Here is a 19,053-nt window from a genome sequence, read left to right as displayed (position 1 = left end):
GAGAGAGTGAGAGAGGAGAGAGGGAGGGAGGGAGGGAGGGAGAGAGGGAGGGAGAGAGAGAGAGAGAGAGAGAGAGAGAGAGAGAGAGAATTTTTAATATTTATTTTTTAGTTCTCGGTGGACACAACATCTTTGTTGGTATGTGGTGCTGAGGATCGAACCCGGGCCAGGCGAGCGCGCTACCGCTTGAGCCACATCCCCAGCCCAAGTCTCTAGATTTTTAATCTGGTATTCTTTCCAGGATGCCTATTAAAATATTTTCTTATTAAATACTAAATTTAAGAGTTTATGTCCAAGTAAAACTCAAGAATTAATGTTCATTTCTCAGGAAAAATACCAAATATTTACCCCTTAGTACTATTAATTTCTAATGCAGAAAGGTCATTGACAGTACAAGACAGTGAGTGACTCATTGGAGAATGCTTATCACAGGCTCTAGGAAGTTTCCGAGACCTTTACCAGGAAGAACCCGAGTCTGCCCTTTGCAAAAGATGCAAAGTTTGGAGACGGGTTGGGAGAAGGACAAAGGATGACAAAGGCTTTCAATAGATGATCAAAAGCACTGGCTGGTCAGTCTGCGCTCTGGCAGAGTCTGGCTCTAGTCCATAGGCCCTGCAGAGCCACAAAGGGTTCTTGGCCAAACAGTGGCTGTGGAGGTTAAGGAGGTTCTGCCTGGCAGCAGTGCTTAGGAACAGGGGAAGGAGGGCACACATACACATGTGTGTGTTTATTTTGACAAGATTTCTCCAGAAGAGCGATAAAGGAAAGAAATGATACAGTAACTGGTCATCTTGCCACTAAACTTATCTGCCCCAGGGCAGCTGACCTACTTTCAAGACAAGTGCAACATGGTTACTCTTTCACTTATGACCCCTGGGGGGCACCCCAATGCCTCTGGCTGTACTTTACAAATGAAACTATTTGCAGGATTTGGACACAGGACACAGAAGAAGGCACAGCTGTGTGGGAAGGGAACACAAGCGTTCACACTCACTTGACCCGGAGGTAGGATTTTGTGGGGGTTTTGTTTTTTCCTGGAATCCATGTTAAGTTTCTAGCCTGGAGGTCAGGTCCAAGCGCCTCAGGCACATGTGCCTTACAGGGCCCTCACTTCCCTGCCTCTTATCCTGTTACTCCAAACTCCACCACTGTGAAGGGCTTCACTCCCTGACACAGACATGCTACTGGATGTGAACACGCGTTGCTCCTGGAATTCCTCTGGCCCCCTCACCACTATTTCCTTAAAGTATCTACTTGGACATCATCCCCAGGAAGCCCTTCTTGACTGACCTCCCATAATCCTGTCCTGTGTCCACAGTTACTACATTATAGCTAAAGCCTCTTCTTCTGGGTCTGTGTTCCCTTATATGGTATTGCAGGAAAAAGATCCAAGTTGCTTTGTTGCCTTGGTGCCTCACACAGTATCTGGCATATAGTAGGTGTTCAATAAATGGTAGTTGAAGTAACTAATAAATATAGAAAGGAGTCTTCTTCTTCTTTGTAATATTTTCCTAGTTGTAGATGGTCACAATACCTTTATTTATTTATTTATTTATTAATGTGGTGCTGAGGATCGGACCCAGTGCCTCACATGTGCGAGGCAGGTGCTCTACTGCTGAGCCACAACCCCAGCCCAGGAGTCTACTTCTTGAAGTAAGGAATACGTTTTGCAGTTACATATTCATGATAAAATTCCACTAACACAAAAATTTTGCATGTGTTCATTTGTAATGAAAGAAACCAAATTCCATGAGCTTTGCCACAGTTCAGTTGTGGAGAATGCTGTTTTTCTTCTTGGCAGAAAATAAAACCCCCAAGAAGCCATTAATTTATAAAATAGAAAGTAGAACAGGGATTGAGCCAATATGCTTTTAGACCCAAGAAGGTATAAGAATACATTTGATTTAAGCCAGAGGCTTGAATTTTTCCAAGCCAACTGTGCCATTACTCTGTTGACTAAAAATGTAAGCAACACCTATAAAAGGGCCTCTCATTTAGATTCACTTTCATACAATGGTTTCCTGAAGCACCATGCACAGGAATTGATAGCCAAATAACAGGCTGCGTGTCTACAGGAAGGCTAGCTCATAGGGAGGTACTTTCCCCCGGGCCTGTAATATTTTCAATTTTGAAATCTGACCAGAGGGAAAGTTTCAGACCTTTCAGAAAAGAAAAAAAAAAGTGAGACGTTTCTATTAACAAAATGTATTCAACTTTTCTCCATAATTTGTTAGTGCTATTTTTCTAATCATAGATGTAAACTTTAAAGTGAGAAGACTTTGTTAGATATTTGTTCTAAGAATTTTGTTTGGGGATCCAGTTTTGAAAAATAAAGACAAAAACGAATAATAATGAGGTAAATGGATATATTTTTTTTTCTTTTAAAGGTGTAGAAAGCCCTGGTTTAGGTTTCTGTACATTTATCTTTCTAAGGCATTACACAATGTCATATTCTCAGCAGAAATGAGACCACAAAATCTGGTCTCGAGTAGAAGTAGGTGTGAATTCTGGCTCCTACCCTTGGTTTAGGACTCTCAAACCCCTGTCCAGTAAGTGACTAACGGTTAATACCTCAGGTCTATTTTGAGCAAAGATGCCAATGAACTGGTCTGGAGAGGGCTTGAATCCCTTGTGGAGCAGCGCCGAGCCTATGCACTCCGACATTTCTGCCACCTGAAATGAATGAGGAGGAAAAATACATAAATCAGAAAAGAGAATCAGGTCCCCTCTCAAGGAACAAAGCTTACTAGGTGACAGACTCATATCTCAGTCAGAAAGCAGAGCTGAGCAGAAAAGGGGAGGTAGCTCTTTGTTTTAAATTTTTGCAAAATGCAAAAACTGATCATAAGGTTCCTTCTGCAAAGCAAATTATTATCCTTTAAACTGTGACAGGTTCACAGAGGATGAGATGTTAGCTTCTTGTCTATTTCTTTTTTCTATTTTAGTTTTTACAAAGTTGCAGAAGCCATACAGGGACATAGTTTTGTTTTTGATTTTTTGTGCTTATAAAGAACAACAAAGTAGCCAAAACTTGTCCTTTGTTCTAAACAGAAGCAGCAAGTTTTTTGAGACTTAAAAAAAATATAACAGCAAGCTCTTATCCCTGGACTCAGTTGTTCCATTCTTGAGAATTTATTCTTGGTAAATAATTCAATTTTAGAAGGAAGTTTTTAAAAAGCTTTATATACAAAGATATATATTTCAAAATATATATTATTAAAAAAATCTAGGGGGTGGGGAAACCAGTGACTGGATGGCTAAGTAAATGGTGGTAAATCTCTAAGGAAATGCAACGTAGCTAGGTAAATACATGAGAAACCTATCAAACAGGGTAGTTTTAGTAACAGTGATAACCAACATGAGTAAGTACAAACTTGCATATTATTATGACAAAGAAGTAAAACTAGGTAGAGTCACAAAAATTAGCCAGTGCTATATAACCAAGCTTGTCTTCTCCCCATTCCTACCTCCAATTAACTAAATATTTTTTTAAATCTTAATATTTGGCGTTCTTTTCTTTATTCTCAATTGATGAATTCTCAAGAGTACTTTCAAAGCACACCCATGCCCATAGGAAATGTAGCCACACCTGTCCCTGCCAGGAATCCTGTTGGATCTGGCTCATGGTGCCATCCCAGCCCTACCAATGGGAATCAGACCAACACAGCTGGGGTGACAGCAGGGTAGCAATGAACAGGCTTAGCACCTTCTACTCTGTGGCCTCGTCCACAGCTCTTGGTTGCATTTAAGGGCTTGGAACCTGAGAAATGCCTGCAATTGCTGGCAGAGTTTATCCAGACAATATGCATCTATTTTTATTTCTAGAAAGATGGGTCCTTATCTTCTAAAAGATATCAGAGGGATTCTTAAACTTCAAAAGGTCAGATTAACTGAGCTAGTAAAAGGGAAAAAAAAACCAACAAAACGATTTAAATCTACAAATTGGCTTCAGTTAAGTCTTAGATCTTCACCAGTCTCTGGCTGAAATGTTCAAATCAGAGATTAACACCTTGAGAAACCCTGGTGATTTTCAATCTGCCTTGAAAACCCAATCTGCAATGGACATTTCACCTCTCTTCCAGCCAATCCAGTAAGTGTTCACCAATTCTGTGTTATGCGTCCAACACAAACCATGTTTTTCAACCACTTGTGGAAATGAGGGATCTTGGAAACTACAATTTGGATAGGAAACCACCTTCTGGCTTTGGTCAGGCAAAAATAAAAACAGGGAAATCCCTTGGGTCACCTGAGTTACAGCTCCTTGGGCGAGGTGTGGTGAGTCCTTTCATCTTTTTTTCTCTTGAGAGAGACAAATACTCCTCCCGAGGAGCCTTGCGCAGTCCTGCACTTTCCAAGGAGGGAAGTAACCCTGTTTTTGCTTCTGTGCTTTGCGGTTCCAAATGACAACTCCCTTTTTCAGACACACCCTCAGACAGACCAACTACTAAAAACACCTTTTGCACAAAACATAGAGGGAGGAAATTAATTTGTATTCATGAATTGTCACAGTTGACCTAGCCCTGGAGCAGGGACCCGGAGCCCAGGGACTGACTGACTGACAGCCGTTTCCTGGACAGCTGGAGGGAAACAAATGCTCGCAGCTGTGCCTGCCTGTCCTCGGGGTTGGACCAGGGAAAAGCAATGACATCTAGATTTGGTGCAATCATAATAAAAATAAAAAGTAATGGCTTCCTGCTCTGTGACCTGTCGCTCATACTCACAAACTGCTGAACAGTTAAAGCCACCCGTCCGTGGCACCTAGATAGTGACAAGAGTAAAAATACCCAGACCCCAGTTCCTTTGTGTTCATATAGTATGGCAGGTGTCTTCTCTGAACATCTGTGATCTTCCCTACAGCAGTGCTGGGGCTAAATGCCACACTCATAGAGAGATGACCAAGGACAGCTTGGAGGGTCAGTATAATGCCTAGAAGAACCCTACAGAAGTTGGCTGCAGACTTCACTTTTGATCCTGGTTCTGCTACTGATCAGCTGTGACCTTGGGCGAGTCACATCTCTTCCTAGGGCATGATTTCCATGTCTATCAAAGGAGAGGGATATTCCCTATTGGGGTATCTAAATTTACTTGTACCCCTCAAACAGAGAGAAGTAATCCTACTTCCCCAGAGGTCTGGGGAGGAGTCACATGCTTCAGGTAGTTTCTAGAGGTTTTTTTTTTTTTTAAATGATAGTGCATTTCACAAAGCATCTGCACTGGTTTTAAAATGAAGTGCTTTAGACCACCAGTTAAATTACTTAACACGTTTTCCCACTGAATCTTTGTGTCAAGTTTCTCCATGAATGCTCCATGTTTATCCTAAAGCTTGGAGCTAGTCCAGCACATGCACAAATGTCCTAGCCCTGGAAAGCTCATTCTACAGCATGCATGAATAGCTCTTAGTGTGGAACTCACCTGTTTATAGGAAAGCCACTCATAGGGTTGGTCTGGCTTCTGAGAGCCTAAACAAGGGCCATCATCTAAAACAGGAAAAAACAACAATAAAGCAAGATGGCTTACATGTATAAATATTCCTGTGTTTTAATCTGCGTCTTATCTTATTCTATAAAATATAAGGTAGAATCTACTTTAGCCTTCAAATTAGAAACAAGGATTTCTGGTTAGAAATGTTTTCTTCCTGCATTTTTATTTTATTTTATTTTTTTTTTTGTGTGTGCTTGTTTATTTGCTTTGTTTCTTAAATAAGGAAGGAGAGAAATAGAAAAGAAAAGGCAAATATAACTTTTAAAGACAAACTTATGAAATTCTCTTTAAGCACCCTATTGGTTTAGACTAGGAGTCAGTAAACAAGTGGCAAGTAGATCTTGCTATAGGTTTTTCTTTCTTTTTTTTTTTAATATTCATTTTTTAGTTGTAGTTGGACTCAATATTTTTATTTATTTTTATGTGGTGCTGAGGATTGAAGCCAGGGCCTCGCACGTGCTAGGTGAGCGCTCTACCGCTGAGCCACAACCTCAGCTCTTGCTATAGGTTTTCAAGAAGAGATCTTCCTGATATTTTCTAAAAGTTAAACTTTAAACTCCTAACTCGGAATATGAAAAGGAAAATACCATTTTTGATGTGCCCAAATTCTGATGACCAAATGTATCAGCTAAGCTCACATGGAACCCTAATCACATGGGTGAAGTCTTGATTGCTGATGAACATGAATGAAGAAGATGCAACGTGAGGGGTAATAAAGGTGCAACTTGTGAAAACAAAAGTTAAGAAATATCAGGATGTGTTCTGATTCCAACGTAGGTACCAAAGAAGCAGAAAGAGATCACTACACACCTAGCTTCACTGCTTCAGGTTTGAATGTGTGAAGGTGTTTTCATTTGCTTTGGGGACTAGCAAGCACAGGGAAGGAAGGAGCCTGGTCCCAATTACCTGGATGTATACCCTGGAGTTTGAAGTACCAGCCATGAAGATGGGCAGACACAAGCTGGACACTGACTTCTTTGCCACCCCTAAAAGCCATCCTGGTGAAAACAGAAAGAGCTTATTCTCAGACCCTCTTCAATTTACAGAGACGATAACAAAGTCAGGGCAGTACAAGACTAACAAGTTCTATCAGATGCTGTTTTCAGATAGGGGATAAATACACTGACCATATAAAATGACATTATTTTATTCCTCGAGAACCAAGATTGGCAAACTACAGCCAAGAGCCAGGTCAAACTACAGCCACTGCCTGTTTTTGCAAATGCAGTGTCCCTGGCACGCAGCCATACTCATTCATTTACATGTTTTCTGAGGCTCCAGTTGCCCGTCTGCAGTGAGATAGCCCAAAAAGCCTACAATATTTACTGTCTGGCCCTTTACAGGAAAAGCGTGCCAACTCCAGCTCTAGCACAGTGGTGGTTAAGCCGGAGGCTCACCTGCAGAACTTAAAAAATGTTCTATATACTGGGCCTACTTAACAAAATCTTTGATATAAATGAATGAGGATGAGGCCTGGGCCTTACCATTTTCTAGTGTCCCCAAGTGCTACTAAACTGCACCTAGGCATAAGTGTTTTTTGTTTGTTTGTTTGTTTGTTTGTTTGTTTTGTTTTATTTTGTTTTAATGGTACCGGAGATGCTTAACCACTGAGCCATATCCCCAGCCCGTTTTTTATATTTTTATTTTAGAAACAAGGTCTTGCTTAGTTGCTAAAAATCAATGCTAAGTGCCTCACTAATCTGCTGAGGCTGGCATTGAACTCTCCATCCTCCTGCCTCAGCCTCCCGAGTTTCTGGGATTACAGGCATGCACCACCTTGCCCAGCTAGATAAGAGCTTTTGTAAACAGGGAACTTCACCTTTACAAATAGGTTCCTAAGTGCAGTTTTAAAATGCAATTTTTAAAAATGTTAGGCTGGCTTCTCCCATCACCCCATAAACTTCTGATCCCCTTATGCAAATGCTAGATTTTCCTCTTCCTTTATACTTTAATCCTTGAGCAGCTCAAGAAAATTAAAGTGTAGAATATAAAGCTCCTCAGAGGGGCTGGGATTGTGGCTCAGTGGTAGAGCACTCCCCTAGGACGGGCGGGATCTGGGTTCAATTCTCAGCACCACATAAAAATAAAGGCATTGTGTTGTGTCCATCAACACCTAAAAAAATTTTAAAAAGAGTTCTTTTATTTAAAAAAAAAAGCTCCTGGGGGAGGGGGGAGAGTGACTTGCAAAGTAGCTTCCTTTAATCAGTATAGATGAAGAAGATAACTTATTTTCCTTTTTCTCCAAAACACATATAGAAGAACTTTCATTTTCCAAGAACAGCATAGTAATAACAACAACAAAAAGTTACTCAATTTGTCAGAAGTACACTGTGCATCTCCATTCTCCTAAGTGAGTACCATTCATTGCAAACAATGGGAAAAATATATAGATATTTTTACACACACTTTTATGAGGTCTTATGCTTGGCTGCTCTTTTTGTTGTGGATATTTACTATCACAGACAAACTCTGACACTAACTTTCAAAAATCTCATAAATTAAATAATAAGCAGGTAAGTCTGCTTTTCCTTTGAGGTGGAGCTTGGTGAACCTGCTATAGGACTAGGTTCAATGCAATGAGCTGAGCAATCCAACTGTACCCGTACCAAGAAGAAGAAAAAAAAAAAAAACAAGGCACTTCTTGAGTGCATATTGCTTGCAAGGGATTATAGAGGATAGAGAAAGCAATATCCCCCAGTCCCTGACTTTAAGAAGATTATAATCTAGCTAACAAACAAAAGATTTAAATAACAAAGCATGGATCCCAGAAACCATTTCTATACAGGAACCTGGTAAAAGCAGAAAAAAATGAAATGACTAAAACAAAATAGGGCATTCCTTCCTTCATGGAGGAAACACTAATGGAGAGTCCACTGTGTGCAGACATTATAACACATGGGTCACAGAAGAGCTCACTGAGGGCTGCCCTGTTCTCCAGGAGCACAGGATGATGGGGCAGGATGCCAAGTAAACACCTCTGTACCATGAGGTTTTTACTACAGAACCAGCATGAGGTACTGGGAGGGAAAAGGGGAGATGTGCCTTACTTGGGCACAAGGAGTGAAAACAAACCAGGAAGATTTTACAGAACAGGTGAAGTGAAAGTTTTTAAAGACATATAAGAATACTTCATGAGTTAGGCGTGGTGGTGCACATCTATAATCCCAGGAGCTCAGAAGGCTGAGGCAAGAGGATCACAAGTTTGGGGCCAGCCTAGGCAATTTAGTGAGACCCTGTCTCAACATAAATAATGATTATGATTATAGAGCTACGGACATGCCTCAGTGATAAAGCTCCCCTGGATTCAATTGCTAGTATTGCGGGGAGAAAATACCTCATCAACCCTGGATGGGGGTGGAAAGAATAGGCTTTATGATCAGGAAGAAAAAAAATGCAGAGTCTCGAGGGTGGTAGACAACAGAGGTGGTCTTGCTTGAGGGATATATTCAAGGGAGAGAGGTTGGAAAGGAAGCAGGCTTCTTAATATCACAGTTAATAATTAAGGGTAATCTTATGAGCCAATGTGATAATCCCATTCCCAGTGTATCTTTCTACAGAACTCTGCTTCCTTGAGATGTCAGTATTTCTTTCTCAAAAAACAGTCTCGTCCCACAAGCTTGAAAAGTGCTGGATTTGACCTCATCAAACTCTTTACTGCAGGAGACCTCAGAGTCTTTCAGGAGCTCATGCACATGTGATTCTCCATAAAATAGGGGACATATTTGGCTGTGGAGCCTCCTGGACCACAGGGAACACCTGGAGGGTCCAGAGAGCTTTGGGGCTGGTTCTGGACAAGCTATAGGAAGAGACAGAGGGGCTTGAGCAATGCTAAGTAGGTGAGAGATGAGAGAAAATGTTCCTTTTGGAAAAAGAAGGTAACTCTTTCTTTGTGAACAACATTTAAGCATTAGTCACACAAATGCAGTGGAGGCTTACTTGACACCTGAATGCCCCTCTGGAAACCTTCGTATAGCGTCCTGACGTCATCATGGAAGTACACCAAAGGCTCATCACTGTCAAGAAGTGCGGACCTTCGAGTACCATCACTACCCTATTGAAGAAGACAGGCAGAGGAGCATGTTAGAAGTGAAAAATAAAAAGCCTACAACATGAGGTTTTAATGGCTCAATGAAGCTAATTAACATCTATATTCCCTCCCATATTTATCATCTGGGGTGAGGACACTTCAAGTCTGTTCTTCTGGCAATTTCCAAATATATGATACATCATGATTAACTATTGTCACCATATTGTAAAACAGAACTCCTGAACTTATTCCTTCTAGGGTCCACCATGAATAAAAAAAAAAAAAGAAAGAAAGAAATCGTATATAAAGAGAGAGAGAGAGAATGAGAATTATTTTTTAATTTTTTTTTTTTTTTTTTTTTTTAGTTTTCAGCGGACACAACATCTTTGTTTGTATGTGGTGCTGAGGATCGAACCCGGGCCGCATGCATGCCAGGCGAGCGCGCTACCGCTTGAGCCACATCCCCAGCCCCATGAATATATACAATTTCTATCTGTCAATGAAACATAAATAAATAAAATGAAAAGCTCACATGCCCTGCCCCCTTGCCCCGTGGCATCCCCATCATCCATGCTTACGAGTATCTGCTGAATGAATGACAGGCAGGACTTGTGGATGTGCTCATATGAATCAGCCTTTCACTGGGAGGTAAGTTCAGGCTCCAGGGAAGGAAAGCTGAGGCAGGAAACTGAGCAAAAAGCCAAGAGGCTCACAGATCTACAAACATCTGTCCTGCCAGACACAGCTAAAGAGAGCAAGAGGACAAAAAGAAACTGCCACTATCACAGACAGGCACTGTGAAAATCCTCAAAGCGCTGCCATCAACAGGACGGAGGAGAATCCTACTCTGCTGGTGAAAACGACACACCACTCAGTGTTACCTCTGTAATATCATCTGCGTTCTTTTCAAGATCATTCCTATTGTTCTATCTGCTCACTGCAATACAATCCATTAGGAAGTCTGGTTTCTTGTAGAGCCTCTGATAGGTAAAATTTTCATCTACAAAATATATAGAGGTGCAGACACAAGTCCGGACTGGTTTTATTGACGACATAAATAGGCGTGGAGATTTGATATTGCTGAGCACCCTTCTCTAATTTGTCTTCATCTGCTGGCTCATAAGTGTATTCACCATGTACACCAGCTCCTAATTCAGGATAAGACAACCATTCCTAGCCTCATGTGGTAGCAGGAGCAGCTGTTGAGCCTCTGGGTCATTACTGCTAGGGGTATCCACAAGAATCCCCAAAGCATTCTTTATAGACTGATAAACAAAAGGTCAACTACAACTGATAATGGAGACTTTTTTTTTATTTCAGAAAAGGGCCTCACGTGTGCAATGGCCAGGAAACTCGTGAGGGAAATTATACCGAGATACGATAACTTCTGGTACCACAAGAAAGCACTGTCCACAAGTGGAAAAGATCATTTCCAGTTTAAGGTCTGATGAAAGAAAATATAAAAAACTCATGAAGCAGGGGTCAAAGAGCAAGATCTCAAAGAACAGATAGTCTGGACAGGCAGCTGGAACCAAACATTCCGGGGAGGCACCAATGTGGTGATGAAGTCTGTATTCATCGATTCTTTCTTTCTTTCTTTTTTTTTTTTTTAAGTGCAGGGGATCAAACCCAGGGACCTATGCATGCTAGGCAAGTGCTCTACCACCGATTCATATCCCAGATATGGTTCTTCTTAAAAATTACAACTTTTCACTCCTCTTCCTATAAACTCTTTTGCTTTTTTGTCCTCCCCTTAATTGACAATTTAGATGCTGTTTTTAAAACTATTTGAATGATTCAGAAGTATGTCAAGGAAAAAAATATTACTAACTACCACTAATAATTTGATATAGTTCTCCAAACCTTTTCTTATGTTTATACATTTATATTCATTCTTTCAATAGCTACTATATACTAGACATGGGTGTTAATTTTGGGTAGGGGGAGCACCAGGGATTGAATTCAGGGCACTTGACCACGGAGCCACATCCCCAGCCCTATTTTGTATTTATTTAGAGACAGGGTCTCACTGAGATGTTAGTGCCTCGCTTTTGCTGAGGCTGGCTTTGAACTCATGATCCTCCTGCCTCAGCCTCCCAAGTGCTGGGATTATAGGTGTGTGCCACCATGCCCAGCCTTTTTTTTAATGTTAGGGCTTGAGCTCAGAGACCCAGGACCTTGTACATGCTAGTCAAGTGCTCTACCACTGAGCTATATCCCCTTCCCTCATGTTTAACTCTTGATTTATAATATTTTTATGGAATAAATATGACTCAATAATGTATGCTAATCATAATACTGACTTCTCTATCTTGGAAGAAACTTTCTAATAATTACAACCATGACTTTAAATATACTTATCAACTATAACATGTTACTTTATAAAGCAAAGCAGTTATTCTTCATGCATCCAAAATAAGAAAAAGATCTTCACTTTATAGTATCATGCATTAATATTAATCTCTGAGATTCTATGTCTACTTCCAGGATTATTTTTAGTTAAATAAGAATGTTCCTATAAAATATGAATGTATAGGGGAAAAGGTTCACTCATACATTGCCGATGGGACTCCAAACTGGTACAACCACTCTGGAGAGCAGTATGGAGTGCAATGGAGCCACTATTTGACCCAATCATCCCACTCCTCAGCTTATACCCAAAGGAGTTAAAATCAGCATACTGTAGTGACACAGACACATCAATGTTTGTAGGAGCTCAATTCACAATAGCCAAGCTATGGAACCAACCTAGGTGTCCTTCAATAAATGAATAGATAAAGAAAACATCACACACACAATTGAATATTACTCAGCTATAAAGAAAAATGAAATTATGGCATTTGCTGGTAAATGGATGGATGGAACTGGAGAATATCATGCTAAGTGGAATAAGCCAGTCCCAAAAAATCAGTTCTCTCTGATATGTGGATGCTAACCCATAACAAGGGAGGGTAGGGAGGGGAAGTATAGAAGTTCGATGGATTAGACAAAGAGGAATGAAGGAAAGGGAATAGGAAAGACAGTAGAATGAATTGGACATAACTTTCTATACTCATATATAAATACATGACCAGTGTAACTCCACATCACATGCAACACAAGAATGGGATCAAATTGTAATGGGTTACACCCCATGTATGTTTACTATGTCAAAATATACCCCACTATCATGTATATCTAAAAACAACAAATAAAAAAATTAAAAATATCTGAATGTGTAGAATATTAATCATATAACCAACCACATGCACTAATTACAGTACAAATCCTCCATAAACTATATATTTACCTTAACAAATAGACTAAAATCAAAAGGAATTTGTGGTTTTATACTAAGCATCAGAAGCGTCTTCAACTTATGAAGCCACCAAAAAGAACCAGGGAAGGGGACAGAATGACAGAGAAGAGGGAAAATAAGGAAGAGTGAAAAAGAAGTAAGTGTTACAGGGTGCAGAAGATCCAACTGCCACCAATAACTCATGCCTCCTGGCCACTGACCCAACTCACTAGACTGTTGAGACTCAGCTAGAAGTACAGGTAGCCTGGCCAGTCCACAGTGAGGTCCTCCGGCACTCTGCTTAGGATGGAACACTCTGTATCTCCCATCAGGACATTAACTCATTCATGGAATTTCTCAATGGTATCTTTGGAAAAGCACAACTGTTTCCTATATTCTGCAGAGTGGTTCTCATGGCTGTAAATGGGGCAGATGCGATTCAAGGGAACAAGACATAAGCTTGTTCTGAAGGAGCCTAAGTCTTGCCCTTGAGTGACCAAAGAGACTCCAAGGATCCTTGGCTGAGAAGAGTCTGGAAGATGTCAAAATGGACAGGCAGGAGGAAGCCTGGAACCTGAGGAGCACAGGCTCATCCTACAGTCAAAGTCCTCAGTCTGGCGAGCACCTGGCACTTATCAGAAAAGGGAATTACCAGGGCTGAATCAGAAACTCTGGGGGTGCAGTCCAGTAACTGATGTCTCAACAAGTTTGTCAGAGGATTCTGGTCCAGGTTAAAAGTTTGAGAAGCATCATCCTGGAGCCATTCTCCAACAGAGAAGTGGTGAAGGTCAAGGCAATGCTTTAGAAAGAGCAGGGAGTTCAAGCAGTATGTAGAGCAGGATGCAGGGAGAGACTAGATAGAAACCCATGTACTAGACCAGGTTGGTAGGCAAAAAGAGAGAAGCCCCTCAGCACCGATGCACAGCGCCTGACAGGCACCAGTATGTGGTAGAAAAGGAGGAAGGGGATCCAAGGGCTGAGAAGAGAGCAGTTCCATGCATACAAATGGAAGGCCTGGGGCCAGAGGGTAGGTTTGAAGAAAGAGACTGGGTTTAGCTTGGACATGGAGATGGTATCCCTTCAAGACAGGCCAGCTTTCTTGGTCACCACCCCAATTCTCATTTTGAAAATCACTGCTCTAGAGGATCATTTTATAACAAACTTTTAGTTAAATAATCCTTTAGTTAGGTTTAAATTTTGAGTGGTATATAATCTTTAGGATTTTGAGAAACATGAAGATAAAACTGCCAAATCAAAGCTAAAGAAGTTAATTATATCCCCTTATAACCTGAGGACAAGATATTTATTACTCTAATTAGCAATTAAACTAATTAGCAAAAGCTTGAAAGGGAAGCAGTGAATGAGATGTATGCCCAAAAGAGGCGCTAGCTTTAAGACACAGGTAAAACAGGCAAAAAAGTTACAATGCCACTAAATAGTAAGGCATGTACTGGAATTTTCAAAGAAGGATAAGTGAGATGGGTGCAAGCACACAGACAAGATTTTGTGCTTTGAAATTTGTTACTTTTTGAAATAATCACATATTATGTTAAAGAATCATCATATTTTATATTAAAGAAGTTTTGAGCTTTGAAGCTATCCATTAACTACCTGAAAAGACACCTCTAAAAAAGTATAAAAATAAAGGCCCCTCTAGGGGCAGCAGACACTTCTGAAGGCTGCTTCTAACTTGCAAAAAAAATCATCATATTTGATGCATAAGTATTCCCATTCTTGAATAAAAATGTTGTACAATACTGAGTATTTGCAACCTCAGTTACACCTACAAGCAGCAAGGACAGCACTTTGCCTACCGGGAAGCATGGCTAGAACCGTTGGAGCCGCCAGTGTCTTCACATGTTATGAAATAGTCACTTCAAAAGCAGGCATTTAATTACTAGGTTATCCAAGTCCACCTGGCTATTTCTAGGAACGTCTATGGAAATGGAAAATAATTTAAGTGTGGGGCCTTCTGTCATAACCTGCTGATTGGAGGTTGGGGGAGGAGGCAATCAGTTGTGCTCAAGAAGCTAAAGAGAGCTAAGGAGACAGCTCTGACCAGTCATGAAGACTGTGAGTCAAGGAGATTATAGGGTTTTTATGCCTTCTGTTATAGGCCCCTTTCATGTGGTTACATAGTTCTTCCAGTTTTAAAACAAAACAGTGTTCATTGAACACGCTACAGCCAAGTCAGTGGTCACCATTATATTCTCCAACATATATATGAGCTAAGGTGCCTTGGAGGTCAGTCTCCCTGCAGGCTGAATTAGGAAATAAAGGCTCAGGCTAAATTAGAATAATAAAAGTTCAAGTTCTCCTTCAAGGCAGGAAGGGAGAAAGCTAGGAGTAGAAAAACGATGAACATCTAAGGATCCGCTGCTCCCAAGACTAAGGCTCTTGCCAATACTTGATAAATAGGAACACTTGCTGACGAGTTATTCTGTGCATTTTCATATTTAAATGCAAAAGCAAATTACATCCCTGAGATTTCTCAGAGGCACAAAGGCCCAGGCTTTATAAATAGTGGTCTCACTCATACCAATCTACCTAATGCGTGTCTACAGGCCTTATTAGTATCAGGTAAATGCCTTATTGGGCTACTGTTGTTCATGCTCAAGGGAGGGTTGGAAGGGGGAGCAGGAAAAAAAAAAGAAAGACAAGGCAGCGAGGGAGGAAGGGAAAATGAGAGGAGGAAAAGAAAGAAAAGGAGCAGTAAGAAGTGACTTCTAAAGAGTTTGCTGACCACTTAATTTTAACACTACATCCATCTTTAGGGGAAAAAGCAGCATGTGGAACCCCAGTCTGAGAGGTAAAAAGTGACTCCGCGCTTTTTCTGCATAAAGTATATCCTTCCTAGCATTTACGTTTTATAGATCTCTTCCTCTGGCCAGGCTAGCAACCTTCGTTTCTTTTTATAAAAAAGAACAAAACTGCTTTTCTCTCCAGTGGCCCCTCAGAGGGGGTCTCTGGCCATCAATTTCCACAGAGGCTCAAGCAACTCTAGATTCTGATGTAGAAGACCAGTTTTGTTTTGTTTTGCTTTGCAGTACTGGGGATCAAACCCAGGGACTTGCTTGTGCTACTGAGCTACACCCCCCCTGTGGACGAGGTGTTTTAAAGGTTAGCCTATGAGCAAACCCCTCCACATCCCCCACAACAATTTCTGATAATGAGGAGGACATTTGGATGACACCTGGACTGTATGCTTCACTACAGAAAGTCACAGGGTAACAGTGAACCCTCGGGCTTGCTATCCACTACATTACTGGCTAACTTCCCAAGATCCTTTACTCAAGTGCAAACAAAGCTTCCCTGTAACAGTCAATGCTGGGTTTCCAGTCACACCTGCTTGAAGGTGAGTATTTACTGAGTACTCATTAAAAGCCAGTCACTTTCCAGATAAAGAAACAGTCTGGGGGGGGGGACACTTTCCCTTTCTAGTCCCAGGTCTATGAAATAATAGAGCAGAGCTTCAAAGCTAGCTCAAGGGGACACCTGGTCAGGTAAAAGTTTTGCTTTGTGGTTGCAAGCAGGTTCCAGACTCGCCCATGGGTCACTCACCTGCATCCGTGAGGAGACAGAGTCCAGAGCACCATTGCTTAGCTGGGCATTTTGATTCTTCAACACTTTCCTCTAATTCTCAGAACTTTCTGTTCTTTCCACTCCTGGTTCATTCTCCAATTTCTAACTTCCTGAGCTCCCAAGATCCTAATCAGAGGATTTGATTGAGGGAGAAGGTGGGGTGGGTGGGGGGTTATGACCGAGCTTAGCAAAATAGCTAGCTCCTCACCAGAAAAAGTCTTGCCACTCACAGGAGGAACAATATCATCCTCCCACCTCAATGAAAGAGGAGAAAGTTTCAAGTCACAAAATCCAAGTGGCCACAAACACACAATGTTGGGAGGACTACCTACAGAATTCTTACCTGGCAGCCATTTAGAACACACACAGCACTTTGCTTTACCTCTGCCTCATCTACAGGGACCATATCTCCTACCCTTTGTTGCCAGCCTTTTGGATTGTCGGTGTGCAACAGGGATTTTGTCAAGTGGCACACAGGAGGCAATGTTTGTCATTTTTTATTTGGCCCCGATTGGCCCCATTTGGGGGAGACTGTTTAAAACTCAAATATTAACAGCATGCATTTCTGGGATTTATGTGTACATGTGTTCCTTGTTTAAGGAGTCCTGTGAGAAGTGGCATCATTTCAAAATCACACAGTGTTTTCAGACCTCCTTTATCGTATTTCTGTACAGTGAACATTAGCTTTTTCTTCCTACTAAAGGGAACCCAGAAACAAAGACTTCTTTAAAAATAACAATCAACCTCTTTCTTTCCTCAAATTCCTAAGACAGCTACTTAACTCCCCAGTAGCCTGGTCTTGGCATGAAGATCAAAAACTCTGCCTCTGGCTCTCTCTAATTCCCGCCCCTCACCTGCAGGGCACTCACCCAGCTGCCACGGCTCCTGCTGATACTTCCTCCACCTAATCAAACCCCTAGTCACTTGCTAGAGTGTTTCTAAATCCGCACAAAAATATTATAAACACCTTACCTCAGTTTCCTATGAGTGTAGTTAAAGAAAAAGTATTTTAGAATATATATATATATTTTAGAATATATATATATATAGTTTGTTATTAAGAAGCCTGCTAAGTTTTAGAAAAGGTGCTAAAGTTATCTAAAGGTATGAAACGCTGAAGTTTGCACACTACCAGAATAATACTTCTGAGCAGAAACAGCACTCGAAGAACACTCTCCATCCACCCTCACCATCCCAACTGCTAGGATTGCTTGCTGAAAATGCCCTTATATGTTTGAACACTTTTCAGGAAAACATGGCCAAGAACTCTTGGAATTGCCCAGGGTAGAATTAGGTAGTTAAATCTTTGCTCACATCTTTATTTGATCACTTAAATATTATACCATGATCAAGACAAGGGAGACATAAGCCATGGGGAATATGTGGTTACAAATGCTAAGTAAATGCTACGATATAGATAAGATTGACACTAGGAAGACTCCAAGTAAGAAGCCAAAGCACTAGACAAGAAAACCCTCTGCAGTCTCATTTGCACCTCTGATCAAAAATATATCTAAAAACTACTCGGACCTAAGGCCACCCAAAGGTGAGAATGAGGTTTCTATTTACAAATGACTACAGAAATATAGATGGTGTCACATTTACAAACAGCAACAGAAATAACCAATGCAACAACTGTTCCTAACCTCCGTTGGTACTCACATGCTACCTTCCACCTGGATCAAACTCATTAGTCTAATGCCCCATCCTATGGCTGGCTTTGACACTCCTGTAGACTTCCAGGATGGCATCAGAGACAGTCAGTGATACCACCATCCAAATCCATCTGCCCTTCTCCGACAGCTCCCTCTCAGGCTTGACCCTAAATGTCTGCCTCACGGTAGTATTTGATCCTGCCCAATTCAACAAGAGCTCTCCAGCTCAGAGCTGGTCCCTGACGCTCCAGTCCAGGAAGGCATCACCTTTTTAGTTTATATCATCATTACCTCTACAAGCCTCTGGTGTGAGTTTTCATGAACACTTATGAATCAATGACCTGTTTTCTTCTCTTGAAGAAATGACTTATGCCAGTTTACAAGTGACTCTTTACATATACACCTGGGTATAAATTGATTATATGGAAAAAAATGATTCTATCAGCCACAGGGAAAAAAATCCTACTCCATAATATGCTCCATACATATCTGCTCAATGTGGACTAAGAATTCTTTTTTTTTTTTTTTTTTTTTTTTTTTTTTATTTTTTAGTTTTTGGCGGACACAACATCTTTGTTGGTATGTGGTGCTGAGGATCGAACCCGGGCCGCACGCATGCCAGGCGAGCGCGCTACCGCTGAGCCACATCTCCAGCCCTGGACTAAGAATTCTAACTCATGTTGCGGTGTGCATCCGAGTCAAGAGGTTTGTGGTTGGCATGTGCAGGCCTTGGCACTGAGAAAATCTCCAGTGAGCTGTAACCTTTGGATTTTGAAACCAATACACACAGGGTAATACTATATTTAGTTTACTTCTTTCAAGTTCTTACCCGAGAATGACCAGTTTTAAGAAATGAAAACAGGTTATTCTCATTACTTAGCTCAAGGATGGCTCTCACTCTCTGCATGGATAGGAGTCCCAAGCAGTTCTTCGCACTGACCTATACATTTTCACAAGAGAGAGGCCTGTTACATGGCTCCAGCCAATTGCATCTTCAGATTCACCTGGACTGAACTAAACTTTTCTTATTC

General features: G+C 41.1%; 1 protein-coding gene across 1 annotated transcript in view; it reads right to left on the bottom strand.

The window, feature by feature from the left end:
• Positions 1–2,395: 2,395 nt before the first annotated feature.
• LOC144252134 (long-chain-fatty-acid--CoA ligase 1-like) overlaps positions 2,396–19,053 on the bottom strand; it is a 36,986-nt gene continuing 20,328 nt past the window's right edge. Inside the window, exons 3-5 of the mRNA XM_077794666.1 lie at positions 9,418–9,532; positions 5,413–5,477; positions 2,396–2,673 (exon numbers count right to left, since the gene is read on the bottom strand). Of these exons, the coding sequence (XP_077650792.1) occupies positions 2,515–2,673; positions 5,413–5,477; positions 9,418–9,532 (339 nt within the window). The 3' untranslated portion in view covers positions 2,396–2,514. The remainder of the gene's footprint in view (positions 2,674–5,412; positions 5,478–9,417; positions 9,533–19,053) is intronic.

Source organism: Urocitellus parryii, unplaced genomic scaffold, assembly GCF_045843805.1.
Source record: "Urocitellus parryii isolate mUroPar1 unplaced genomic scaffold, mUroPar1.hap1 Scaffold_37, whole genome shotgun sequence".
NCBI lineage: Eukaryota > Metazoa > Chordata > Mammalia > Rodentia > Sciuridae > Urocitellus > Urocitellus parryii.
The sequence above is the reverse complement of the archived record's forward strand: the minus strand, read 5'-3'. Positions and strand labels throughout refer to the sequence as shown.